Source organism: Nuphar pumila, chromosome 8 (assembly GCF_984573655.1).
Source record: "Nuphar pumila chromosome 8, dmNupPumi1.hap1.1, whole genome shotgun sequence".
Taxonomy (NCBI): domain Eukaryota; kingdom Viridiplantae; phylum Streptophyta; class Magnoliopsida; order Nymphaeales; family Nymphaeaceae; genus Nuphar; species Nuphar pumila.
The window spans coordinates 105,958,859-105,979,314 of record NC_143256.1 but is presented as its reverse complement, the minus strand read 5'-3'; the positions used below and the strand labels follow the sequence as shown (position 1 = coordinate 105,979,314).

General features: G+C 36.5%; 1 protein-coding gene across 3 annotated transcripts; it reads left to right on the top strand.

Moving 5' to 3' along the window:
* Window positions 1-1,057: 1,057 nt before the first annotated feature.
* LOC149830129 (NADP-dependent malic enzyme) lies at window positions 1,058-8,008 on the top strand. Of its 3 annotated transcripts, none has more exons than XM_090016325.1 (19): window positions 1,058-1,229; window positions 1,618-1,817; window positions 3,445-3,565; window positions 3,832-3,906; window positions 4,015-4,166; window positions 4,315-4,420; window positions 4,540-4,605; window positions 4,731-4,826; window positions 4,889-4,960; window positions 5,120-5,203; window positions 5,288-5,386; window positions 5,591-5,638; window positions 5,715-5,768; window positions 5,882-6,070; window positions 6,148-6,225; window positions 6,356-6,430; window positions 6,906-6,996; window positions 7,176-7,304; window positions 7,651-8,008. In XM_090016325.1, the coding sequence occupies exons 1-19, from the start codon at window positions 1,203-1,205 to the stop codon at window positions 7,749-7,751; spliced, it is 1,863 nt and encodes a 620-aa protein (XP_089872451.1). In that variant the 5' UTR covers window positions 1,058-1,202; the 3' UTR covers window positions 7,752-8,008. The 3 variants fall into 3 exon arrangements, with proteins under 3 accessions (XP_089872451.1, XP_089872450.1, XP_089872452.1); XM_090016324.1 differs by having other exon boundaries at window positions 1,060-1,229; window positions 1,531-1,817; XM_090016326.1 differs by lacking the exons at window positions 6,906-6,996; window positions 7,176-7,304 and having other exon boundaries at window positions 1,060-1,229; window positions 1,531-1,817.
* Window positions 8,009-20,456: the final 12,448 nt, after the last annotated feature.

The following is a 20,456-nucleotide window of genomic DNA, read 5'->3' as shown; positions in this document are numbered from 1 at the left end:
CTTTAGTTGCCACATCATCATCTTGAGATTCACACATTGTTAGTCGACCTCATGGGTCTCTAGAGGTGGCATATAGATTCTGGATACTGAATATTGGGTCTGGATCTCCTATCATATTATGGATTGTAACAAGAACCAATTAAAAGGTGTGGATGCACACCCGGACGTCCACACCTCAAGCATGCACACATTGAGTGCATTGGTGGAACACATCATTTTTTAGCAATTAAGACCATAAACATGCATTTAGCATAGGATCCATTTGCTAAGCACCGACCCTTTGAATCATAAATTTTTAAAAAAATTTTAAAACTTAAATTTTCAACCCTTAAAAAACAGTTTGCACGTCAAAATCAAAATCAAATGATCTAGAAACCAATCGCCACTAAATAATCTGTGTGCATCAGATTTGTACCATAAGATTTAAATAATAATAATAATAAATGAAACGATGTAAACAGGGGTGCACATTATACGCACAAATAGGAAAAAAAGGCATTCCCCACTCGCAAACCATCCAAGTTGTCAGTTGCCAAACGGGGCAGGCTCTCTCATGGTCATCACAATTTCAAAGAGCGGTCAATAAGAGTGTTTGATTGCTTGTTTAAGATTGGACAGAACAACAAAATATAACATACACAACATTTGTTCTGTAACAACTAAGATTGGACAGAACAACAAAACATAATATACAAAACATTTGTTCTGTAACAACTGTACTTTGTCTTACCTTTGTTTCGACCTCAAAAGTTAAGTTCTACGTGTCCGGCGTTTTATTTAAGCTGCCAACAATTTGAACACATAAATAATGGACCAAATAACATTATTTTGGATCGACCCAATCCGACTTACCCATGAGACACCATCACGGGCGATCAAACACCCTAAAAGTATCGAGGCCCATCATTCCCGCATGAGAAGCAAACGGGTCATCCCTTTCATGCTTACCCTTAAAGCGTGTACCCAATTTCGCCCTTGACCAAAATCCGCTGGGCTTTTCCGTAACTGCACGTTCCCACCAGCTAACTATAAAACCGGAGACGGGATGCCGGCCTTCCCTCCCTCCTTTTCATTTTGTCCACGCACGCAGAGAGCGGCGAGGGAGAGAGTGAAGAAGCTCGGCTCCGCCCACCACCGCGTGCCCTTCAGAGAGGGGAAAAGAAGACGAGTCGGACACATCGGACTTCGCTCCCGGCGCCACCATGTTCGCACTCAACAGGGTCATCCAGGTAAAAAAAAACCCAAAATTTTTCTCTCTCTCTCTCACATAAAAAATCAGGAAAGAGAACAGAAAATCGCGACATTTATTTGACAACTGTCAAAAAGATCACGATCTTCGAAAAACTTGATTTTTTTAATTCTAGAAATGGTGGACATGACATGACCATTCCTTCTCTGTTCCCGCTTTTACGAGAACCATAAATCCACCTCCTGCTTCTCTCCCTCCTCTCCTCGTGGCATACGTTCGTTTTCTGAAGGGGTGAACTCTCTTGCGTTTTGTTGTGTGTGTGTATGTGTGTCTGCTCGAAGAGTTGTGTTTGTTCATCCGTTGCTAGCGCGTCGTCGTCATCGTCTTCTTCTTTGGTTTCTCCTTGCTGCGTGTCGGCGAGGGAGCAGAGGCTTCCTTTCGTCTGCAGGTCGTCTTTGGTGAAATCGTCTACGGCAATGGAGAGCACGCTCAAGGAGATGAGGGACGGGCCGTCGGTGCTGGACATGGACTCCAAGTCGACCATCGGCGGCGGAGTCGAGGACATCTACGGTGAGGATCGTGCCACGGAGGACCAGCTTGTCACGCCATGGACGGTCTCCGTCGCGAGGTGAAGCTCGGTGCCGATTCCTTTCTTATTCTTCTTTTTCTTTCTATTTTCTTGTATTTTTGTAGAAAATTTAAACGGATTATGTACATTCATTTCATCTTTTATGCGTCATTGATTTTCGTTTATTGATTATGCGATCTCGAAGGAAATTGATCAAATATATTGTGAATTGCGTTTAATATTTTTTCGTCTGCTTTTTGTTTTGAGGATTTCAGGATCTTTTTGGATTGAATTTACATCGGATATTGAATATATATTTTCTATTTTAAGTGATCTTAAGCGTGTCGGATTGAAATACTTTGAATTTTATGATTTATTTTTTGCCTGATTTAGCTGGAAATGTTTACAAATCAGAACGGTTTCAGCTTAAATTCCATCCATGCAAACGAAATTTGGGATTATTGTGATTGCTTTTGCTCTAAAGGAGCATTTTTCCAAGTTTTTCCTCTTTTTTTCCCCTCAGGGTCTTAAATTCTGCTGTTCGTGGAGCTCAATCGCTTTTGTGATCCTTTGGCCTAACTTTTCTGTCAAAGTTTAGCTTTTTTTTGTGACTTTCTTGACTGGTTTTCATTTTGCGATTCCTTAGTCTGACCGAAGCTCAGAGGTTGATATGTTCTTTTCCTCTTTAATTAATTTCTTACCTCTGCGGTTTTTATAATTATTGATCGAAAAAAAAATGATTCCTGTTCGGTGAGTTTGAGATCGATTTTTTTTTAATCTCTTTGGGATGTGAGAGCTCAAGGTCTTAAGCGATGCCCCCCTTTTGTTATTTTTCTGTGTTGCAAAGAGAATTTGGTGTTTGGACGAAGTATTTGCACGCTCCTTTGGCGAGCGCTTTTGCGTTTCCTTACCATTGGATTGTCAAGGAATTGTTATATGTTCGTTTTGATGGTTATTGTCAAAGAACTGTTTGCTTTTTGTATTCCTTTTTTCCTTCCTGGGGCCCATTGTGGCCAGGCGGACTTTCTTATGTTGATTTTAAGCTTCAGCTTTAGCTGGTTGATTAATTTATTTATTAGTCAATGTTTTTTTCATATGTTCTGTTGGTTCCTGAGAGAGAAGGAAAGCTAATATTTAATCTCAAATTTAGTGAAAATTATGGAATCCCGGCTTAGATCCTACAGGGAATTCCTATGTTCATTGGGAAAGGATTTTATTGTTGTTCGTGTCTGTCTTTACGTATCTGTGGAATAGAGGCCACAAATTGCTTTTAAACTATAGGACTTGTTGGTTGTCTTTTTCTGTGATGCTCAGCTACAAGTAATATATGAGTTTTCTATGATTAGTCTTGGATGCATCTATTGAAACATTCGTTTTTTTTTTCAAGTCATTTTTATGTGGTATATGTAACCAATTTACAGATCTGAGTAATTAATGGTACTGATGGGTTGAAGATTTATTGCTGAAAACAGAATTTTAGCTATGTTTTACTAAACTTTTGCCAGATTCAGAAATGAAACTCTTGTATTCGTTGTTGGGTTTTATCATAGATTGGAACTTGTCCATTTTCTGGTGTAGAATTTAATTAAGCATTATCTGGAACAGTTTACTATGATGAAACCTTATCATCCTTATGGTTTAATCCATGTGATTTGCTAATATACAATTGTGCCCTTTGGTTTAACAGTGGTTACTCATTGTTGAGAGATCCACACATCAACAAAGGGCTTGCCTTCAACGAGAAAGAAAGAGATGCCCATTATTTGCGAGGACTTCTACCCCCAGCTTGTATTACCCAGGAACTTCAGGCATGCTTACTATCTTAATAATCTTGGATCTTACACAAAACATGGCTTTATTCAGACTCGGATATAAATCAGGTTTGGCTGTAGCCACATCAATTAGCTATGACTCAGGTGGTGCTTATGGGTATATAGATAAACAGGTGGAGCCAGTTGGGCCCCCAAGTTGGCTCATTGTTTTCGCATACTCAAATGTTTTATTAACTTTGAAAGGTTATTTGCATGTGATTTGGCTTGATAATGAAGTTTCTCCTATAAAATGATTCGTACAGGAGAAGAAAGTCATGCAAAACCTTCGTCAATATCAAGTTCCACTTCAAAGATACATGGCCTTGATGGATCTTCAGGTATGCATTTGTTCTTGCTGAGTGTAAAGGAGGTTTGTGCATTTGTGATAAGTTTTTTTTATCATACTATCAACCAATTTCCAATGAAATACTTTGTTTCAATAACAGGAAAGAAATGAAAGGCTGTTCTACAAGCTTCTGATAGATAATGTTGAAGAGTTACTCCCAATTGTATATACTCCTACTGTTGGTGAAGCTTGCCAAAAGTATGGAAGCATTTTCAGGCATCCGCAAGGCCTTTACATAAGCTTGAAAGAGAAGTATGTTGTTTCACCTAGTTTTTCTTTCTGACACCAATATTTGTAATCTTTCACTTTTTCTTTTTGGTTTTTCTTCTCTTTTTCTTTTCATTGTCTATGCTTTGGCTTCCGGGTTGCATCAGCTTCTGAGATAAGATGGTTTTTTCAGGGGAAAGATTCTTGAGGTATTAAAGAATTGGCCTGAAAGAAGTATTCAAGTCATTGTTGTCACTGATGGTGAGCGTATTCTGGGGCTTGGTGACCTTGGTTGTCAGGTAATTACCTTGTGATTATCAATCCAAACCTGTCATCTCCTGACTGCTGATTCATTGATCATATTTGCTTTCCATCACTCGCCTTTTACTGTTATTATGATCTTCTGAAACATATGTAGGGAATGGGAATTCCTGTTGGCAAATTGTCTCTGTATGCAGCTCTTGGAGGGATCCGTCCATCTGCTGTAAGAATCTCAATTATACTTTTTATATGCTTTTCATGGTTGATGAACCCCTTTTTTTAATGGACATGGAAAAGCATAAATCATCTTGCATAGTTTCTTTAACACAAATGCATTGTGATATGCAGTGTTTGCCGATTACAATTGATGTTGGAACTAACAACGAGAAGCTGCTGAAGGATGAGTTTTACATAGGTCTTCGGCAGAAGAGGGCAACAGGACAGGTACTCCTTCCTACTCTCTCTCTCTCTCTCTCTCGCCAGCTCTGATTTTGTTAAACCTACAGGAGTATGCTGATTTTTTGCACGAGTTCATGTGTGCTGTTAAACAGACCTATGGGGAGAAAGTTCTTATACAGGTTGCCATTTCTTCTATTAATTGATCTTACCTATCTTTTTTTTTGCGTGATTTAGCTTATTATGGTGGTTTTAATGCATTTTGATGGAGGTTTTCTGGTAACAAATCATTTTATTATTCTTAATGCTGGTGTACTGACCGTTTCCTTTTACCTTTTCAGTTCGAAGATTTTGCTAATCACAATGCATTTGAGTTGCTTGCGAAATATGGGACTACACATCTTGTCTTCAATGATGATATACAGGTAACATGATTATATAATCAAGATGATCACTCTCCCAAGACCCTTTTCTTCCCTTTCTAACTGGGAATTATTGGATGTATGCAGGGAACCGCTGCTGTGGTTCTTGCTGGGCTCGTTGCAGCTTTGAAGTTGGTTGGTGGAACCCTTGCTGAGCACACTTTCCTATTCCTTGGTGCTGGTGAGGTAAAGTTCTTGTTTGAATCTCCAGCATCATTTTCAATTAACTTAATGAACAATGAACTGATGTAATTCGGCATTGTTTGTACTTCATGGTCAAGACACAAGATATACTAAAGTATTTTGAAGGATTGGTATAATCCTCTGTATTTCTGAAGATTTTGTATTATCATCTTTTTCTGAAACTGTCATTCACTGTGATGCCTGCAGGCTGGGACTGGTATTGCAGAACTCATTGCTCTTGAGATGTCAAAACAGGTATCCTTTCTGAATACGTGTAGTAGGTCAATAACTTTGAACCTTAAACATTAATTCTGAAGTTCTCTTTTTCCAGACAAAAGCCCCATTAGAGGAATGCAGAAAGAGAATATGGCTTGTGGACTCCAAGGTATTCCTAGGATCCTTCGCTTCTGGCTTGAGTTTGAAGTTAGGCCTCCTTCAGCCAATTTACTTTGTTGTTTGAATGGCTTGATCAATTCATGTGTATTTGCCTTTCTTCAGGGACTCATTGTCAGCTCTCGCAAGCAGTCTCTCCAACATTTCAAGAAGCCTTGGGCTCATGAGCATGAACCAATCAGTACCCTCCTGGAAGCTGTTAAGGCCATCAAGCCAACAGTGTTGATTGGATCATCTGGTGTAGGAAAGGCTTTCACAAAAGAAGTGGTGGAAACCATGTCTTCCTTTAATGAGGTGTCCACCAGAATCTTCCTTGTCCTTCCTTAGGTTTGAGTGGATCTTATAGGTTATAATGGCATCTTGTATTGCAGAGACCCATCATCCTTGCTCTTTCCAATCCAACCTCACAATCTGAGTGTACAGCTGAAGAAGCATACAATTGGAGCCAGGTATGCGTCTTTCTTTCAGGGGATGATGATTATGGTGTTGCTAGCTTGCCTTCTTCCTGGAACCGTATCTTAAAATCTCAGGTAGGAAAACTTTTTCATGGCTCAACTCCACTTCCTTTTCTCTGTTCAGGGTCGTACAATTTTTGCAAGTGGTAGCCCCTTTGATGCTGTGGAAGTCAATGGGAAGATACATGTGCCTGGTCAGGTATGAATTAAGTAGCTAATCTTCATTTATGGTTTTAGGCCATAGTCCCATGCTATAAATGCACTGAAGGAGAAGCACACTGAATATATAGAGTTGGTTTTGGGTTACCAAGTTGCTGGTTCCATTAGCAACCGGACCTGGGTCTAAACTCCCAACTCCATAATTCGTGTTCTGGTGTTGCTGTTACCCGTTCAAGTATCTTGTCACATGGAGATGGCCTTTAATACATGCGACAATCATATTGTATAGGATTTTTTTTAATCTTCTTTTGTTTTTGGTTGCATAAATAGTTCAGAGAACAGAGAGATAAACCTGATCAAAACATGGAACCTGCAATTTACATAGAAATTTCTTGTATTTATTAATTTATTTTTCTCTCTGACGCTCTCAGGCAAATAAACATGCAGTGAACATGCATAGAAACTAGAAAGTATTCCTTGTAATTAATTGATTTGTGTTTCTTTCTGCTGCTCAGTCAAATAATGCGTACATTTTCCCTGGTTTTGGTCTGGGTTTGGTGATCTCTGGAGCAATCCGTGTGCATGATGACATGCTCCTTGCAGCCGGTAAGCATTGAATGTTATATATATATATAATCAGTTAGCCTGAAATTGGCCGCCATTTGTGCTATTCAGATGTATGATGCCAACTACAACTCTCTCTCTCTCTCTATATATATATATATATATATATATTATATGTGGTAAGATTTGAGTTCCTGACTGTGAATGTCTGATTTTAACAGCTGAAGCTTTAGCTAATCAGGTGAGTCAGGAGCATTTAGCTAAAGGGATGCTTTATCCCCCATTCTTGAACATCAGAAAGATATCAGCACATATAGCTGCCAATGTTGCTGCCAAGGCATACGAGCTTGGTAAGTATCATATATCTGAGTGGGCCTCACAGGAGTGTAACTTTGGAACCCAATGCTCAACTATTCTCAATGGTGCTAGTAGGGGTGCACCTGAATCTAGCCCTATCTTCTTGTTTTGAAGTGAATTTCCACCTGCAGGAATAAAGATCATCTGGTTGTGAATCACCATAGTATAAAAAATCTATCTGTAGATTCATGGTCCGGCGAAAGTGCACTCTTTGGCTGTTGCAACCAAATGTTGCTCACCTCTAAGTTGCTCTACAATGGGCTCCAGTGATTTTCGAACTAACAATGTTTTATCTTTCTAATGACTGACAATAATGGTATTATTTTCTGTTGTTAACAGGGCTGGCAACACGTCTTCCTCGACCTGAGGATCTGGTGGGCTATGCAGAGAGTTGTATGTACAGCCCAGTGTACCGAAGCTTCCTGATAAGTGGGACATAAAGAGAAGGGTGTGCCAATGCTTCAGTGGATTGGAAAGAAGTCAAGTGCCTAAAGTTTTGTAGCTGCATGGTCTTATTTAAATGTGTTGATTTGTTACGGTCTCCCAGTGAACTAAATACAATTATTTTTCCTAATTTAATTTAAAAAAAAATTCTCCCGTTAGCTTTCTTTGGTTTTCCGTAGGGTTTTGGGCTTTGTTGTTCTCAGTAAGAATTGTTTACCTTGGAATTTCCGTAAAAGTTACTGTTTCACGTTTATTACTCTCTCTCTCTCTTTGTGGCGATGTCTGTTCGATACTGAAATATTCTCGTGCTTGTCACATGGAACGATAGGAAGATCTGCCCATACTTGTCATTGAAATGGACAGAGAGAAACGCTTTACCTCAGGTTAACCATGGCCATGACTTGTAGGAACTATCTTAAACCGCCCTCTTGCATACTAGGAGTAAAAACGCTCTTTCAAGGCAAGGTGAAAAAGACAAGCTATTGCTATTGTGTATCTTCACTTTCAGGTTTCCCTTTAATTATTTTTGCAAAAAGATAAACTTAAAAATGTTAATTTTGAAAATGTGTATCGTTTTCTAGATACAAAGGAAGAATGGGTCCTTAACTTGGAAAGTTCTGTTAGCTTTGACGTGCAGTTAATTCCCACAAAATTCATGAACCTGCCTAGTGCCTTTTCCTCATTGTGCATTGTGGTAAGGTCAAGGCAGAGATGATGGCGAAATATGGTTAGCATCCCTTTTCCTCTAAGGGTTACATGGTGTTAAAGCCTATTCCATAGCTCGGAAAGGAACGGGTGGTCTTTATATCCGCTAGTTAGATCGCCAGGCCATAAATGGGTCACAAGTTTGTTTACTTTTTGGATTATTGCATAATAAATGTAAAATAAAAATTGATATACCGACAAGGGAAAAAATTATGATGTATACACAGCAAACTATGAGATCCAAGTTACGATATTAATATACAGGAAAATATATACCAGTAGGGAAAAAGTCGGTACTTTTATAGTTACCCGAAGATCGCTTTGGAAGCAGGAAAGAATGTGCTTGTTCCATGCTTCTGAAACTTTATGGGAAACTTGCTTCATCCAACATAAAAATTGTTACTTTCCTTGATGTTGAAAATGCGCATTTCATGTTCCACATGCACATTTCATGATGAAAGGTGGTACACAATTTTCATAAAGACAAAAGCTGCTTTTCAATGAGTTATTTGCTAATTTTATATTAAAGCTCAGTGTGCTGTTCCCAGCATACTGTTTGATGTTATTGGTACATTAGTTCCTTTGCTAATTCCATGACTACAGTCATCTTAGTTTCCTTAGTATATATAACTAGAGTGAAAATCCAAAAAGCCACAATATTCGTGTGAGATGAAAGCATGAGAGAGAGAGAGAGAGCTAAAATACCCAATTGAATATTTTTTGCAGCATGCTGCGGTTACATGGTTACAGTAGAAAGTGTAGAGGATAGCCATACCAAGCAACACAAACTCAGCATATGGATAAGCTGTGCTCCAGACTCTGGCATTTATTAGTGGGATTTGTTCTCATCAATGTGGTTAATGAGCTAAACATTACATAGTACTCCTATGCTATGAAAACAACTCTAATGTTCTAAATGTATTCAATATCTATTCTGCGTCCCACTTCAGTATCAATTCTTAATTTGGAAACATTTGGCTGTATGTTCCTTTCCTACCTGTGAAGTACGACCTGATCCCACTAGCTAGCAATTCTTACCAGTAAAAGTTTAGTATTAGTCAATATACTTGCCTGCTATTCAGTATCACTTGATTTAAATTTTTTTGGTGTATACTCCTGTCTGTGAAGTACCTGATTAAAAGTCTAGTTTATTCAACATAATTGCCTGCTATTACAAATACTAGTTAAGTTGATTGAGTTGCATGAACTCTTCTTATACAAATATCCATGTAATATAGTTGCAGCATGTGGTGTTTGCATGAAGATCAAAACAAAAAAAAAACAAAAAGAGAAAAGAAACTGGAGTCTTTTCATAACAGCAAGTCATTAGGACAAGACTAGTGAAACATCAATCTCATTAAACTTTCATGGAAACTTTGCGCTCAACCCACTAAAGCTTGTAGTACAACCAAAATAAGTGTACAAGGGATCTTTGATCTTACAGAGTAGCAGTCTTGACCATTCATTATCATCCAATGCAACGTGGATCTGCAAAATATACATATATGAAATGTGGAGTAACTAGCATTAACAATTAATCCCATTTTTGTTGTACAACTTGCATCAGGTAGACAACATTCAATGATATACTTCAATTGCATCAAATTTTTTGAACATGCACCCATTCTGCAGGTGTTGACCAGGCAACTACTTATGCAGGGACTTCTACTTCAAGGTCATTTCTTTTCAAAGCAATTATATTCCCCCAGTAGTCCCATCTGGATAAGGGTAATGTGGCATTACCCTTATCCAATGATGCCTCACAAAGCAGTATAAAGGGAGTAAAACTTGCTATAAAAAATGAGCTCAAATATATGTTGGAAATGCAAGTTGGGGTTAGGCAGACCCCCACCGGTTACAGAACAATACCATTGGGATTTGAACTTACCACATCTCAACACAAGGTGACGTGTACTCACTAACGACCCCAAACTCACCCCTGGAAATTTGTATTTTTTTTAAACGAATGCATGTTTTTAAATCACTGCGGAAAGACAAACCCATGGACGGGGTACATCACATATTTATTTCACTAACCAAGATCCATTTCAAACAAAAAATTTATTTAACCAAAATTTAATATAAATCAAATCCAGTCTTAATAGACTCAAACATTATGTCCATAAGTTTAACAAAAATAAATCCTTAGAATCTTAGCAGCCCATCATAAATGTCACCACCTCCAGTAATTCAGCTCCGCCATCACAATACTCAATTAATCCTAAGCCTCGGTACCTAAAAAATGTTTTTAAAAATGGGGTAATAACCAAAGTTCTTGTACGAGACTCTATCAAAATCCAACACTAAAAGTAGAAGCATACACCAAAACAAACACAAGTTTAAGAAAGCCTTAAAGTAGAATTTACCATTAAATCAGACTTGCAATATAAACCAATTTAATACAGGCAATCAAAATCACGTGCTATACAAACCAATGTCTGCATGAACCAATGCATATTGCATGAATGACTTTTTATCTCATTATTAACCATTACTTTTGAATGCAATTCAGTTAAGTTCTCATATTGAACAAATCCAGTGGATACTACAAATGAGTTAAATCTCAAAGTTCAAGGCAATCCCCAGTTGTATTTTATTAACTGGGTCTCACACATGTCCCTCGATCAACATCGGGCATCCCCACTCTAGGCTAGAACATTGAGCATCCTCACCTAATACTAGGACAACAAGGGCATCCTCACCCTAGGCCGTCATACTGATATCATCAAGTATCCTCACCCTATCCAACCACCATTAGAGCACCCTCACCCTGAACAACCATCATTAGAGCATCCTCACCCTAGATGACACTACTCGGTATACCAAGATATTGTAACTCACGGTCTCCCATGATCGCCATCTCAGATTTTCCAAAATCAACAGAGGGCAACCAAGGCATTTCACTGTTCAAGATTCTAAGTCTATAAATTATCAAAGGTTCTTTCCATAGGAACACAATAGATCTCAATATCTAATAACATATACCTGCATCATTAATTCAAACATGCATATCATCATGCATTATCAATTCAAACATGCACATCCTCATGCATTATCAATTCAAACATGCACATAATCATGCATCAACCAATCGAGTCATCACTCTACTTGGTCATAATAGTGTAATATTGTGTCATATATGAAACTAAATCATAAGCATTATAAATCAACATATTAGCATATTTTACAATTACTATTTCAATAATAAGGCACAAATGCATAGCCTCAAAAGACCCACAAGTGGTTCAACCATAGCCACTACACAATCTGCATCATTTAAACAAAATACATATTTGAAACAAACATTTGATTCACACCAATACAATATATGAATGCATATTCATAGCAGATCCATGTGAATGAAACACATATTCACGTCCCTGGCTAAACCTAAGTTCATAACATAACCAAATTCTTAACTGAAAAAAATAATTAGAACTTTATCCACAAACTGTAATTCAAGTTTTATAATCATACTTGGAAAATTATCAGATTTACGTTCAAAGTCCCTGACTTTACCTATTTAAGAAAAACTTAGATTCATTTGACAAGATCCCATATTTAAATCATGTTGAAAAAAATACAGATTTATAATTTAAATCACAGATTTAAGTCATTTGACCAAAATTCAGATTTATTCAATTTAATTCTTAGATTTAAATAAATCTTGAACTTAATTAAATTTAGATTTAACCAATTAAATAAAAATTCAAATTTTAATTTAATCTAAAACCATATTTAATTAATAAAAAAACTTTAAATTTATTAAATCTAAGACCATATTTAATTAAGAAAGATACTCAGATTTAATTAAATCTAATACTAAATTTTATAACTAATTAAAAACTTAGATTTCCTTAAATCTAACTCCAGATTTCATAACTAACTAAAAACTCTATTTTTTATTATGAAAGGGACTCTAAATTGCATAGGCTGAAACAAATTTTTTTTTTTTTAACAATTCTAGATTCAAAGTGAACCATTCATAAACCAAACTCTGGTTTAGTCAAGATTCATCGAGAACCTGTCAAACCGATCCCTTTGATCTTGATCAGTTCAAACCGAAATTTATGTTCAATCGAACATGAACTCTCAAACACGATTTGAGGTTCAGTCCAACTTGAACCCTTAAAACTATTTTTTGTTCAGCTCGAGAAAACCAAACACGAACCCTCAAACACATGGAACATATTGGATCATAACTCGGTACTTGAACCACCAAAGAAAATCTATGCATAATTAAGACATGCTTGTCATGATCTCTAATTACAAAGTTGCAGATATATGACACAATAATTACATTAAGACTTTGGAGAAAGATAAGTCCTAATCCATGAATAACTTTGCAATAATGAAAAAAAATATCAGCAGGAATGGTGGTGACACAATCACATGATGCAAAGAATTTGCTCAACACTTGAAGGCATTTACCATACAAGTCTCTACTAGGGTTGTAAACAATTCAAATATGGGTTATCGTCATGCTTGACCTAATATTGTATTGGTTTTATCAAGTTGGATCCGATTCTAGATCCAAATACATTGGGTTTTAGACCCAGATTTGATCGAAACTTCTACGGTATAAAATAGGTAATCTCCACTTTCTTTTCCTTCTTGCACCCAAAAAGAAAAAGTAATTGTATCAGGTTACTCCTGATTCTTGCCCAAATCTGATGTCAAATGGTAATCCATTTCTAGATCCATATATGTTTAGAACCAGCCACATATATTATTGAGTCTCCTTGGGATTTGAACATGAATTATATGTACATGACAATGCAGACTTGAAACAGTTTGGTCCCACCAGTCCCAAGACTCAAAGAATATCAACTAACAACTAAGTTTGCACAACCAAGTATCTGATATTGAAAATAGACATATGTGGAAGGCATATGACAAGGAAGCGTTAAAATAAAATAAAAAATACAATCAGAAGACAAAATTATCTAACAGCCACACACTTAAGCACCCTAAACCCAGCTCTGATATTGCAACTTAGCAATGTCAAGAGAAAAACAATTATTGTATCAGATATAAACAAGCAAGGGACAAAACACAAAAAATCTAATAAATATGAAACCAAATACAACAATATCTCACACTCGGACAACACAAAACCATGTCACATGAAACAGGTATTGGCATGCAGCACAACACAAGTGTAGTGGTTCACATGCATGCATACCCATGAGATGAATACGTGTCACATACCAACCTAACTACACCAAGAGTGGGAAAGACTCACTCTCTCACCCCTCTGCTCCAAAGCATACTTCAATTTATGCTAAAACCCTCATTAAACCCATGTCTGAAATTCAGCCAAAAGAAAAAAACACAAGCAAAACTTTGGCTTGACGGGCTTCTTTCATATCATCCCCAACTATTAACAAAACCAAAAACATATTTTATTTATTTTAAACGTATGCATGGATCGACCCATGCTAGCTTCCTTACATATCAGACATGAGAGATACTTTTGTTGTTGATCGAAGGGAATTAGTCCTTCCTTCTCCTTTCCTCTTCTTCCAAAAATGCATCTCCCAAACTCTCTCTTTTGCTTGCTCTTTCCTCCTTTCTAACTCTTTATTTTCCTCTTTCTCTCCCTTTTTCTCCATTTGAGAGAGGCAAAAAGACCATCCTTGTATAGAGGGGTGTTTCCCACATGGGTTGAGAATCCTACCCTCCATTGGACTCTCTAAGTGATGCCCCTCCTTGGTGAGTCTCTAGAAAAGTCAACCTACTAATTTAAGAAGCTTTAAAATTAAGTCATTCCTAATTAGCTTCTAGCTTAAGCAAATTTTCTAATTAATTTATAATTTAAAATAGTTACTAAATATGAACTATAGATTCTATCTAACGGATTCATGATCTAACATAGGATCCAACACATGGTTGCCAGACGAGGAAGCAGGAGAGGGAAGTAAAAGCGGAAAGTGAGGCACTATTAAAATTTTAGGAAGCGGAAAGCGTGGGACGACTTAGGAGCGAATAAGGAATCATCTTGGAAGCAACCTAGGAATCAAAACAGAAGTGACCTAGGAAGTGAGGGGGAAGCGAGGGCCAAGCAAAAAAAGAGGAAAAAATAAAAAAATAAAAAAATAAAAAAGGGAGAAAGCATGCTTCCCAAAAAAAATTGGCACTTTCCAACGCATTTCAAAAGCGTGATGTTTTACGCTTCTGAAATGCGCTTTGGGAAAGCATACTTCCCCACTTAGCTAGGCATTTTCATTAACTCTGATCCAACATAATATACTAACCCATTAAATTAATTAAACACTCTTAAATAAATCAATTATTAATAAATTAATATTAAAATATTTATTAATTTAATTTAAATAAATTTCTAATTTTTTGAAAAATATTGAGTATTACATTCCTACCCCCTTAAAAGAATTTTATCCATAAAACTAGAATGTATCACCAGGTGTGGATAACACTCACACATATCATTCCTAAATGAAGATACCCTAATAAAAACATAATATCCTATGACAAAACTGAGCTCCCTACGCCTCAAAAAGGAAAAAAATTACCTTCACAAGGTTTGCTCTGGTTGCTTCCTTAAGCGACCGTAGTAGCGTACAATCGATTGTTGTTCCTCCTTTGTGCTTGCTGTTGTGAAGGTCTCTATTAATGTATGTTTCCTTGAACTTTCTGCTTGTTTGGACAAACCTTAGCAATATGCCCTTACTACCCACATTTGAAGTAATTATCGGTAAAAAGTGAGCAAGCTTCGAAGGTATGCTCCTAGTTACACCGAGGATAGTTCTTCAGGGTAATTGGTTATTATTGTTACCTTTGTTGTTGGTGGTCTTGGTAGCATCCTCTATCGAATTTTTGTTTTTTGTCTGATGGTTGTTACGCTTTGCCATCAAAAAATAGTCATTTGCTGATCCCGCCATTCCCGTTTGCCTTCTTAGATCGATTCTTTTGGGATCTCTCTCATTCTTTATTCAGAATGGTTGTCGACTCAATCACATTGTTAAATATTATCGGTCGGCTAGTCATCACACACACTCGTAACCCATCCTTGAGTCCTCGCACGTACTTCGATGCCCTTGCCTTGGAATCAGTAAATAGGTTGGGGCAGTAATGGTTGAGACTTCAAAACTTGGTAGTATAACTCACCAAACTCATGTTCCCTTGAGTCAACTCTAAGAACTTTTGCTACATCCTCTCCCTAGCAAGCAAAAAGGGAAATAAGCCCCCAAAAACACTTCTCAAAAAGTTTTTTAGGATATGAGATCCACCCCAGTGAATCTAACTTTTTGAATCATGTCCCACCAGTTCTTGGCATCAACCTTCAGACGGTAAGTGTCAAAGTGAGTTTGTCTCTCTTCTGGCATAGGCAAAGGCATGCTCTATCTCTTCGACCCATCTCTCAGCAGCTTCAGGACCAACCTTTTCACAAAAAGTTGACGGATCCAACGTAAAAAAATTCTCATATGTTATCACACCAGGGTTATGGTTCACAAATAGTGTGAGCTGACCTTTCTGACCCTGAATGTGGGTAGTGACCGTTTGGGTCAGGCTATTGAGGGTATTCATCAAAAAGTCTCTCTGTTCTTGCCAGTTCTTTAGAGCATTCGCTTGAGCATGGATGTACAGCTATAACTCAACCCAAATAAAAAATTGTTAAACCTACCTCCTTAGACTTGATCCCATTCTCGAGAAATAGTCACATCAACCACATAAATTTAATAATCATAAATTGATTGTAGTGGTCCATATTATATTTAGCATATTAATAATTTTCATAATTGTAGGTAAAAATAAAGTAATTATAATTCACAAAATACTTCTTACCAATGATGCAAAAATGGCTTCTAGAGTGCGAGTTTATGATTTATGGCGTTGATTCTAACCTGCCTCTGATACCAACTCTATAATGACTCCAAACTCAACCTTGAAAATTTATAAATTTTTTTAAACAAATGCATGCTTTTAAATCGCTATGAAAAGACACACATGGACTCTGATGCAACTTTTTTAATAGAGTATTTTAAAAATATATTTTTAATAAAAATATTTGTGCAAACCGTACATCAAATCATAAAAATTGATTCACACTAGTGGTGAAGTTCGGGTCGAACTCAGAGAACAAAAAATACTTTGTATTCAAGCATACAATCTAAACTACTCTTTATTGCCTTGAAAAATAAAAGATTAATTAACTAAATAAACAAGAGAATGTTGCCCTTACAAAGAGCTTAAACAAATAAATAAATGGTTTTATTACAGACTCAAATAAATTAAATCGAATAAAATAAAACCTTAAGCTAAAAATAAAGGAAAAGTCTTCAGTGCTTTGAGTCTTGTGTCCCTCCCTTGAGCTTTGGTTTTCTTATTTCTTTACTTGTTTATGCTCTTTCTTATCTTTTGAGGGCTTCCCAAGGGGTTTTGATGGGCCTGAAGGGCTTTTTGAGGGGACCTTTTACTGACCTCAGAAGTCACTTTAGGGGCTCGAAAAGGGGCTCACCGCATGTTCAAAGGCTTTTCTACAAAAACAAAAACACAAAACACAAAACAGAAAAAGAAATCTATGAGAAAATCAAATGTAAATATGAGAAAAATCACAAAAACCTGAATTAATTAACATGAAATAACTAATAACATGAACTAACTATGAACTACTTGTAATAACCTACAGCACTAAAGGACAAAATAGTAAAACAACCTAAATGAGAATCAAGAACTAACTTGCAACAACTAATTCAAGAAACTAACTAATAACAAATTGAACTAAATTAACATGAACTAAATGTTGTACGGTTTTTTCAGAACTAACAAATAAAACTGGAAAATAAACTTAACCTAAGCTATTCTAAATATCAAATGCAATAAGAAAAGTAAAAATTGGCTAAAGGTGTTTCTAAAAAAAATGATACTCAAATTCTAAACTAATGAATAACATGAATCAAATGCCATAAACTGACGTGAATCTAATTAAACCTAACTAATGTATTAACTATCATTAACTACAAAACTGTGATTAATATTGATAAAAAAAAACTACGAATTGCTATGCTATTCTAAAAAACCGATAAAGGGTAATTCGGCTAGAACAAATCTACTTTAATCTAACAAATCAAGCTAACCTAATTCTATTGACATTAAATAAAGAAAAAGAATTAATTTAAGTATTTTAATTACAGAATTAACGTGAAGTAATAACTGATTAAACAAACTAATTATCTATTGTGAAAATCGGTTAACTAATTTTATATAAAAACCGCTAATTAATAACTAACAATCTAATATCTAACTAAGCATTAAAAGTAACAATTCTGGAATTAGAATTTACATTAACTAAACTAACCTAATATTAACTTCAGACAAAAAGAAATCAGATCTACTTAACGGCAAAATAAAATTTCAGAAAACGATGTAAAAGGCTAATCGGCTAAAAAGAAATATTTACTTAATTAATCTAAAAAAAACACCAAAAAAAAAGTGAAGCAGCTATTCTAAACTAGATCTAACCTAAAACTAATCAAGAAACAAGAAGAAAAATATGAAACCTATTTTAAAACTAACGATCTACCTAAATCAAGACTATTCTACGCTTAAATCAAGAAAACGACTAACTATATCAAAACGACATCTATATTCTTTTTATTTTTATTTTTTTCGGATGCAAGAAAACTAAACTAACTAGATTAAATCATATGAATATACAGATGACATTAGATTACTTATGTGAGAAGGTGTTCAGATTAAACGGCCAGGCTCATCTCTGTTGTGGATTAGGGGTCGTCCTATTAGGAAAATAACAGGGTCATCGCAGCAACTCAGGTCCGCATAGAATTTGATGCAAGCTGGTTATTGTGGTTTCCATAAGGTTATTCATAGTGGTGAGAGCATGCCCTGTTGTGTCGGGGGGGGGGGCGATGATGTAGCTGGTGCTTTTCTAGTATTTGTTTAATTTATGAGTGTGTGTGTGTGTGTGGTGGTGGTGGGAGGGTTAACTGTGTGGGTGAGTGTGTTTGTTTGTAACAGGAATACTCTGCTTTTTGTGAATGTGTGTGGCCTTGACTGTTCAGGCTGTCACACATGTTCTCCACATTGAAGGCATCTCTTTAGCAATGCTTAGTGCTGATGGGGATGCAGATTGGATGCTGCTGTGCACGTCCACTGGTTCTTTGGCCTTATCAACCTGCAACTTCAGATGTGCTCAGAGCTGGTTAATTACCTGGTTCGGATGTCGTCCTCTCTGTGCTGATTGATGTTCAAGTGCAGTTTATACAAGCTCACACGCATAGTCCCACAATCTGATACTGGAACCTTCTTCATAGCACCAACTATTGTTTCTTCAATTTGTTGTTACAGTGTTGTGGAGAGAGAAATCATGTCATGGTTTTTGCATGCCTGCACATCTCAGGCTGTAGCACCCGGTGACTTACAAAATGCCGTCCAGCAACTTCACCACTCTCTATTGATTATGTTAAACCACTCCAATATCATTTAGTTTACCTTCTCATTTGTTTTATGTAACGTTTTCATGAGAAAGTGCTGGAGTGGGTGGAACATTCAAACATTATAATGGGAAAGTGTCATGACGGCACAAGCAGGACCCAATTTTTCCACCACCTTCATCTTGGCATGTGAAGATCCCTTCATACCTCCCCAATACCCATATGAAAGGACTTTCATGGGAAAGTTGAGCTGGTAAAAGTTTTTAGAAACTAGATCGTACCCTTTCTTATGAAAAAGCCTTCCCTTTTATGGGAATGAAATCAACCGGCCCTTAGATTCAAACTTTCTCCTTCAGTCAATTCTCAAATTGGTTTAGAGTAGGGATGCAAATGCGTCGGATTCAGGGTGGTGATTTTGTAGTTTTTGGCTGTTCCAGATCTGACTCGCTCATGTATTTAGCTGTTCCGGATCTGAACTGTTTGTATCCCTAATTTAAAGTGCCTTAGGTGAACCCATTACAATCCCAAGTCCGATCGATCTAGATGGGTTTAAAAGGAGGATGTTAGCCCAAGTTCATTGGATTTGTTGCCCCTATCCTAAGGACATAAACACCAAAATAAGCTCGTTTGCCCCCACCAAAGACCAGCACCCAACTATTAGTCCATGGAATGTCTTCTGATTGGACCCACAGCCACAAATGAGACACACCACGTTCTTTGAATGTGCAACTAAGGAACTCAATATGGCATTTTATGATATGACTTGTCATATTCTCTACCAAAAATGATTGTATTGTACGTTAGGACTTTTTTACCCTTTATATATGTGAAACTCACGAAGTTTGCACGATATATCACTTTGCTCGTCGGGTACCACAAACTCACTTAAAAGTAGGTTCACACTTTTTTTTTTGGGAACCTCAAGAAGTGCACAAAAAATTATGTTATTTATGTGGTCGTTAATCGTAAAATCGCAAATACCATAGTAAAATCGCATATTTTATACCAGTAATGGAAAACTGTGTGAACCTTCTTTCTCATTTCTTTAATCCTCACTTAAATGCATGTTTGAATATATTTTTTGTGGTCTTCACGAAGCGTGCAAAAATAAGTTTTGAGAATCTCCTTATGATCGTAACTTCATAAATACCTTAGTAAAATTGCATATATGTAGTACCTATAAAATGTGATTTTCATGTTTGTAGTTTTTCATGGTATATAAAGTGATTATCTACACTCTAGGGCTATTTTTGCATTTTTTAGGGTTTCTTTGGGTCTCCAATTTTCTTAATCTTTTTTTTAAAAAAATTGGTGCCTTTTCTAGCAACTATTGGCCACTCTTTTTCGGCACTTCATCACTGCATTCCAACGAGATTGCAGTCCTGATTAGGTCAAAAGGTGAGTTTCATACAAATAATATATATATATATTATTTTATTTTTATTCTAAACTTTTTTCTTTTTTGTAGAAATGAGCATCATCTAGGCCCATGCGTATTTGTGTGTGGTCATTTGCTTGTCATGTGTCTTATTTAATATTTTTTATGTGATTTATCATTTAGGGTTTTTTTATATATATATA

Excerpts from the sequence above, each read along its gene's own strand:
- LOC149830129 (XM_090016324.1), top strand. The coding sequence starts at position 1,203 with ATGTTCGCACTCAACAGGGTCATCCAG. Across the intron at positions 4,827-4,888 it reads AGAAGAGGGCAACAGGACAG|GAGTATGCTGATTTTTTGCA; the intron begins GTACTCCTTCCT and ends TTAAACCTACAG. Across the intron at positions 4,961-5,119 it reads GGGAGAAAGTTCTTATACAG|TTCGAAGATTTTGCTAATCA; the intron begins GTTGCCATTTCT and ends TTACCTTTTCAG.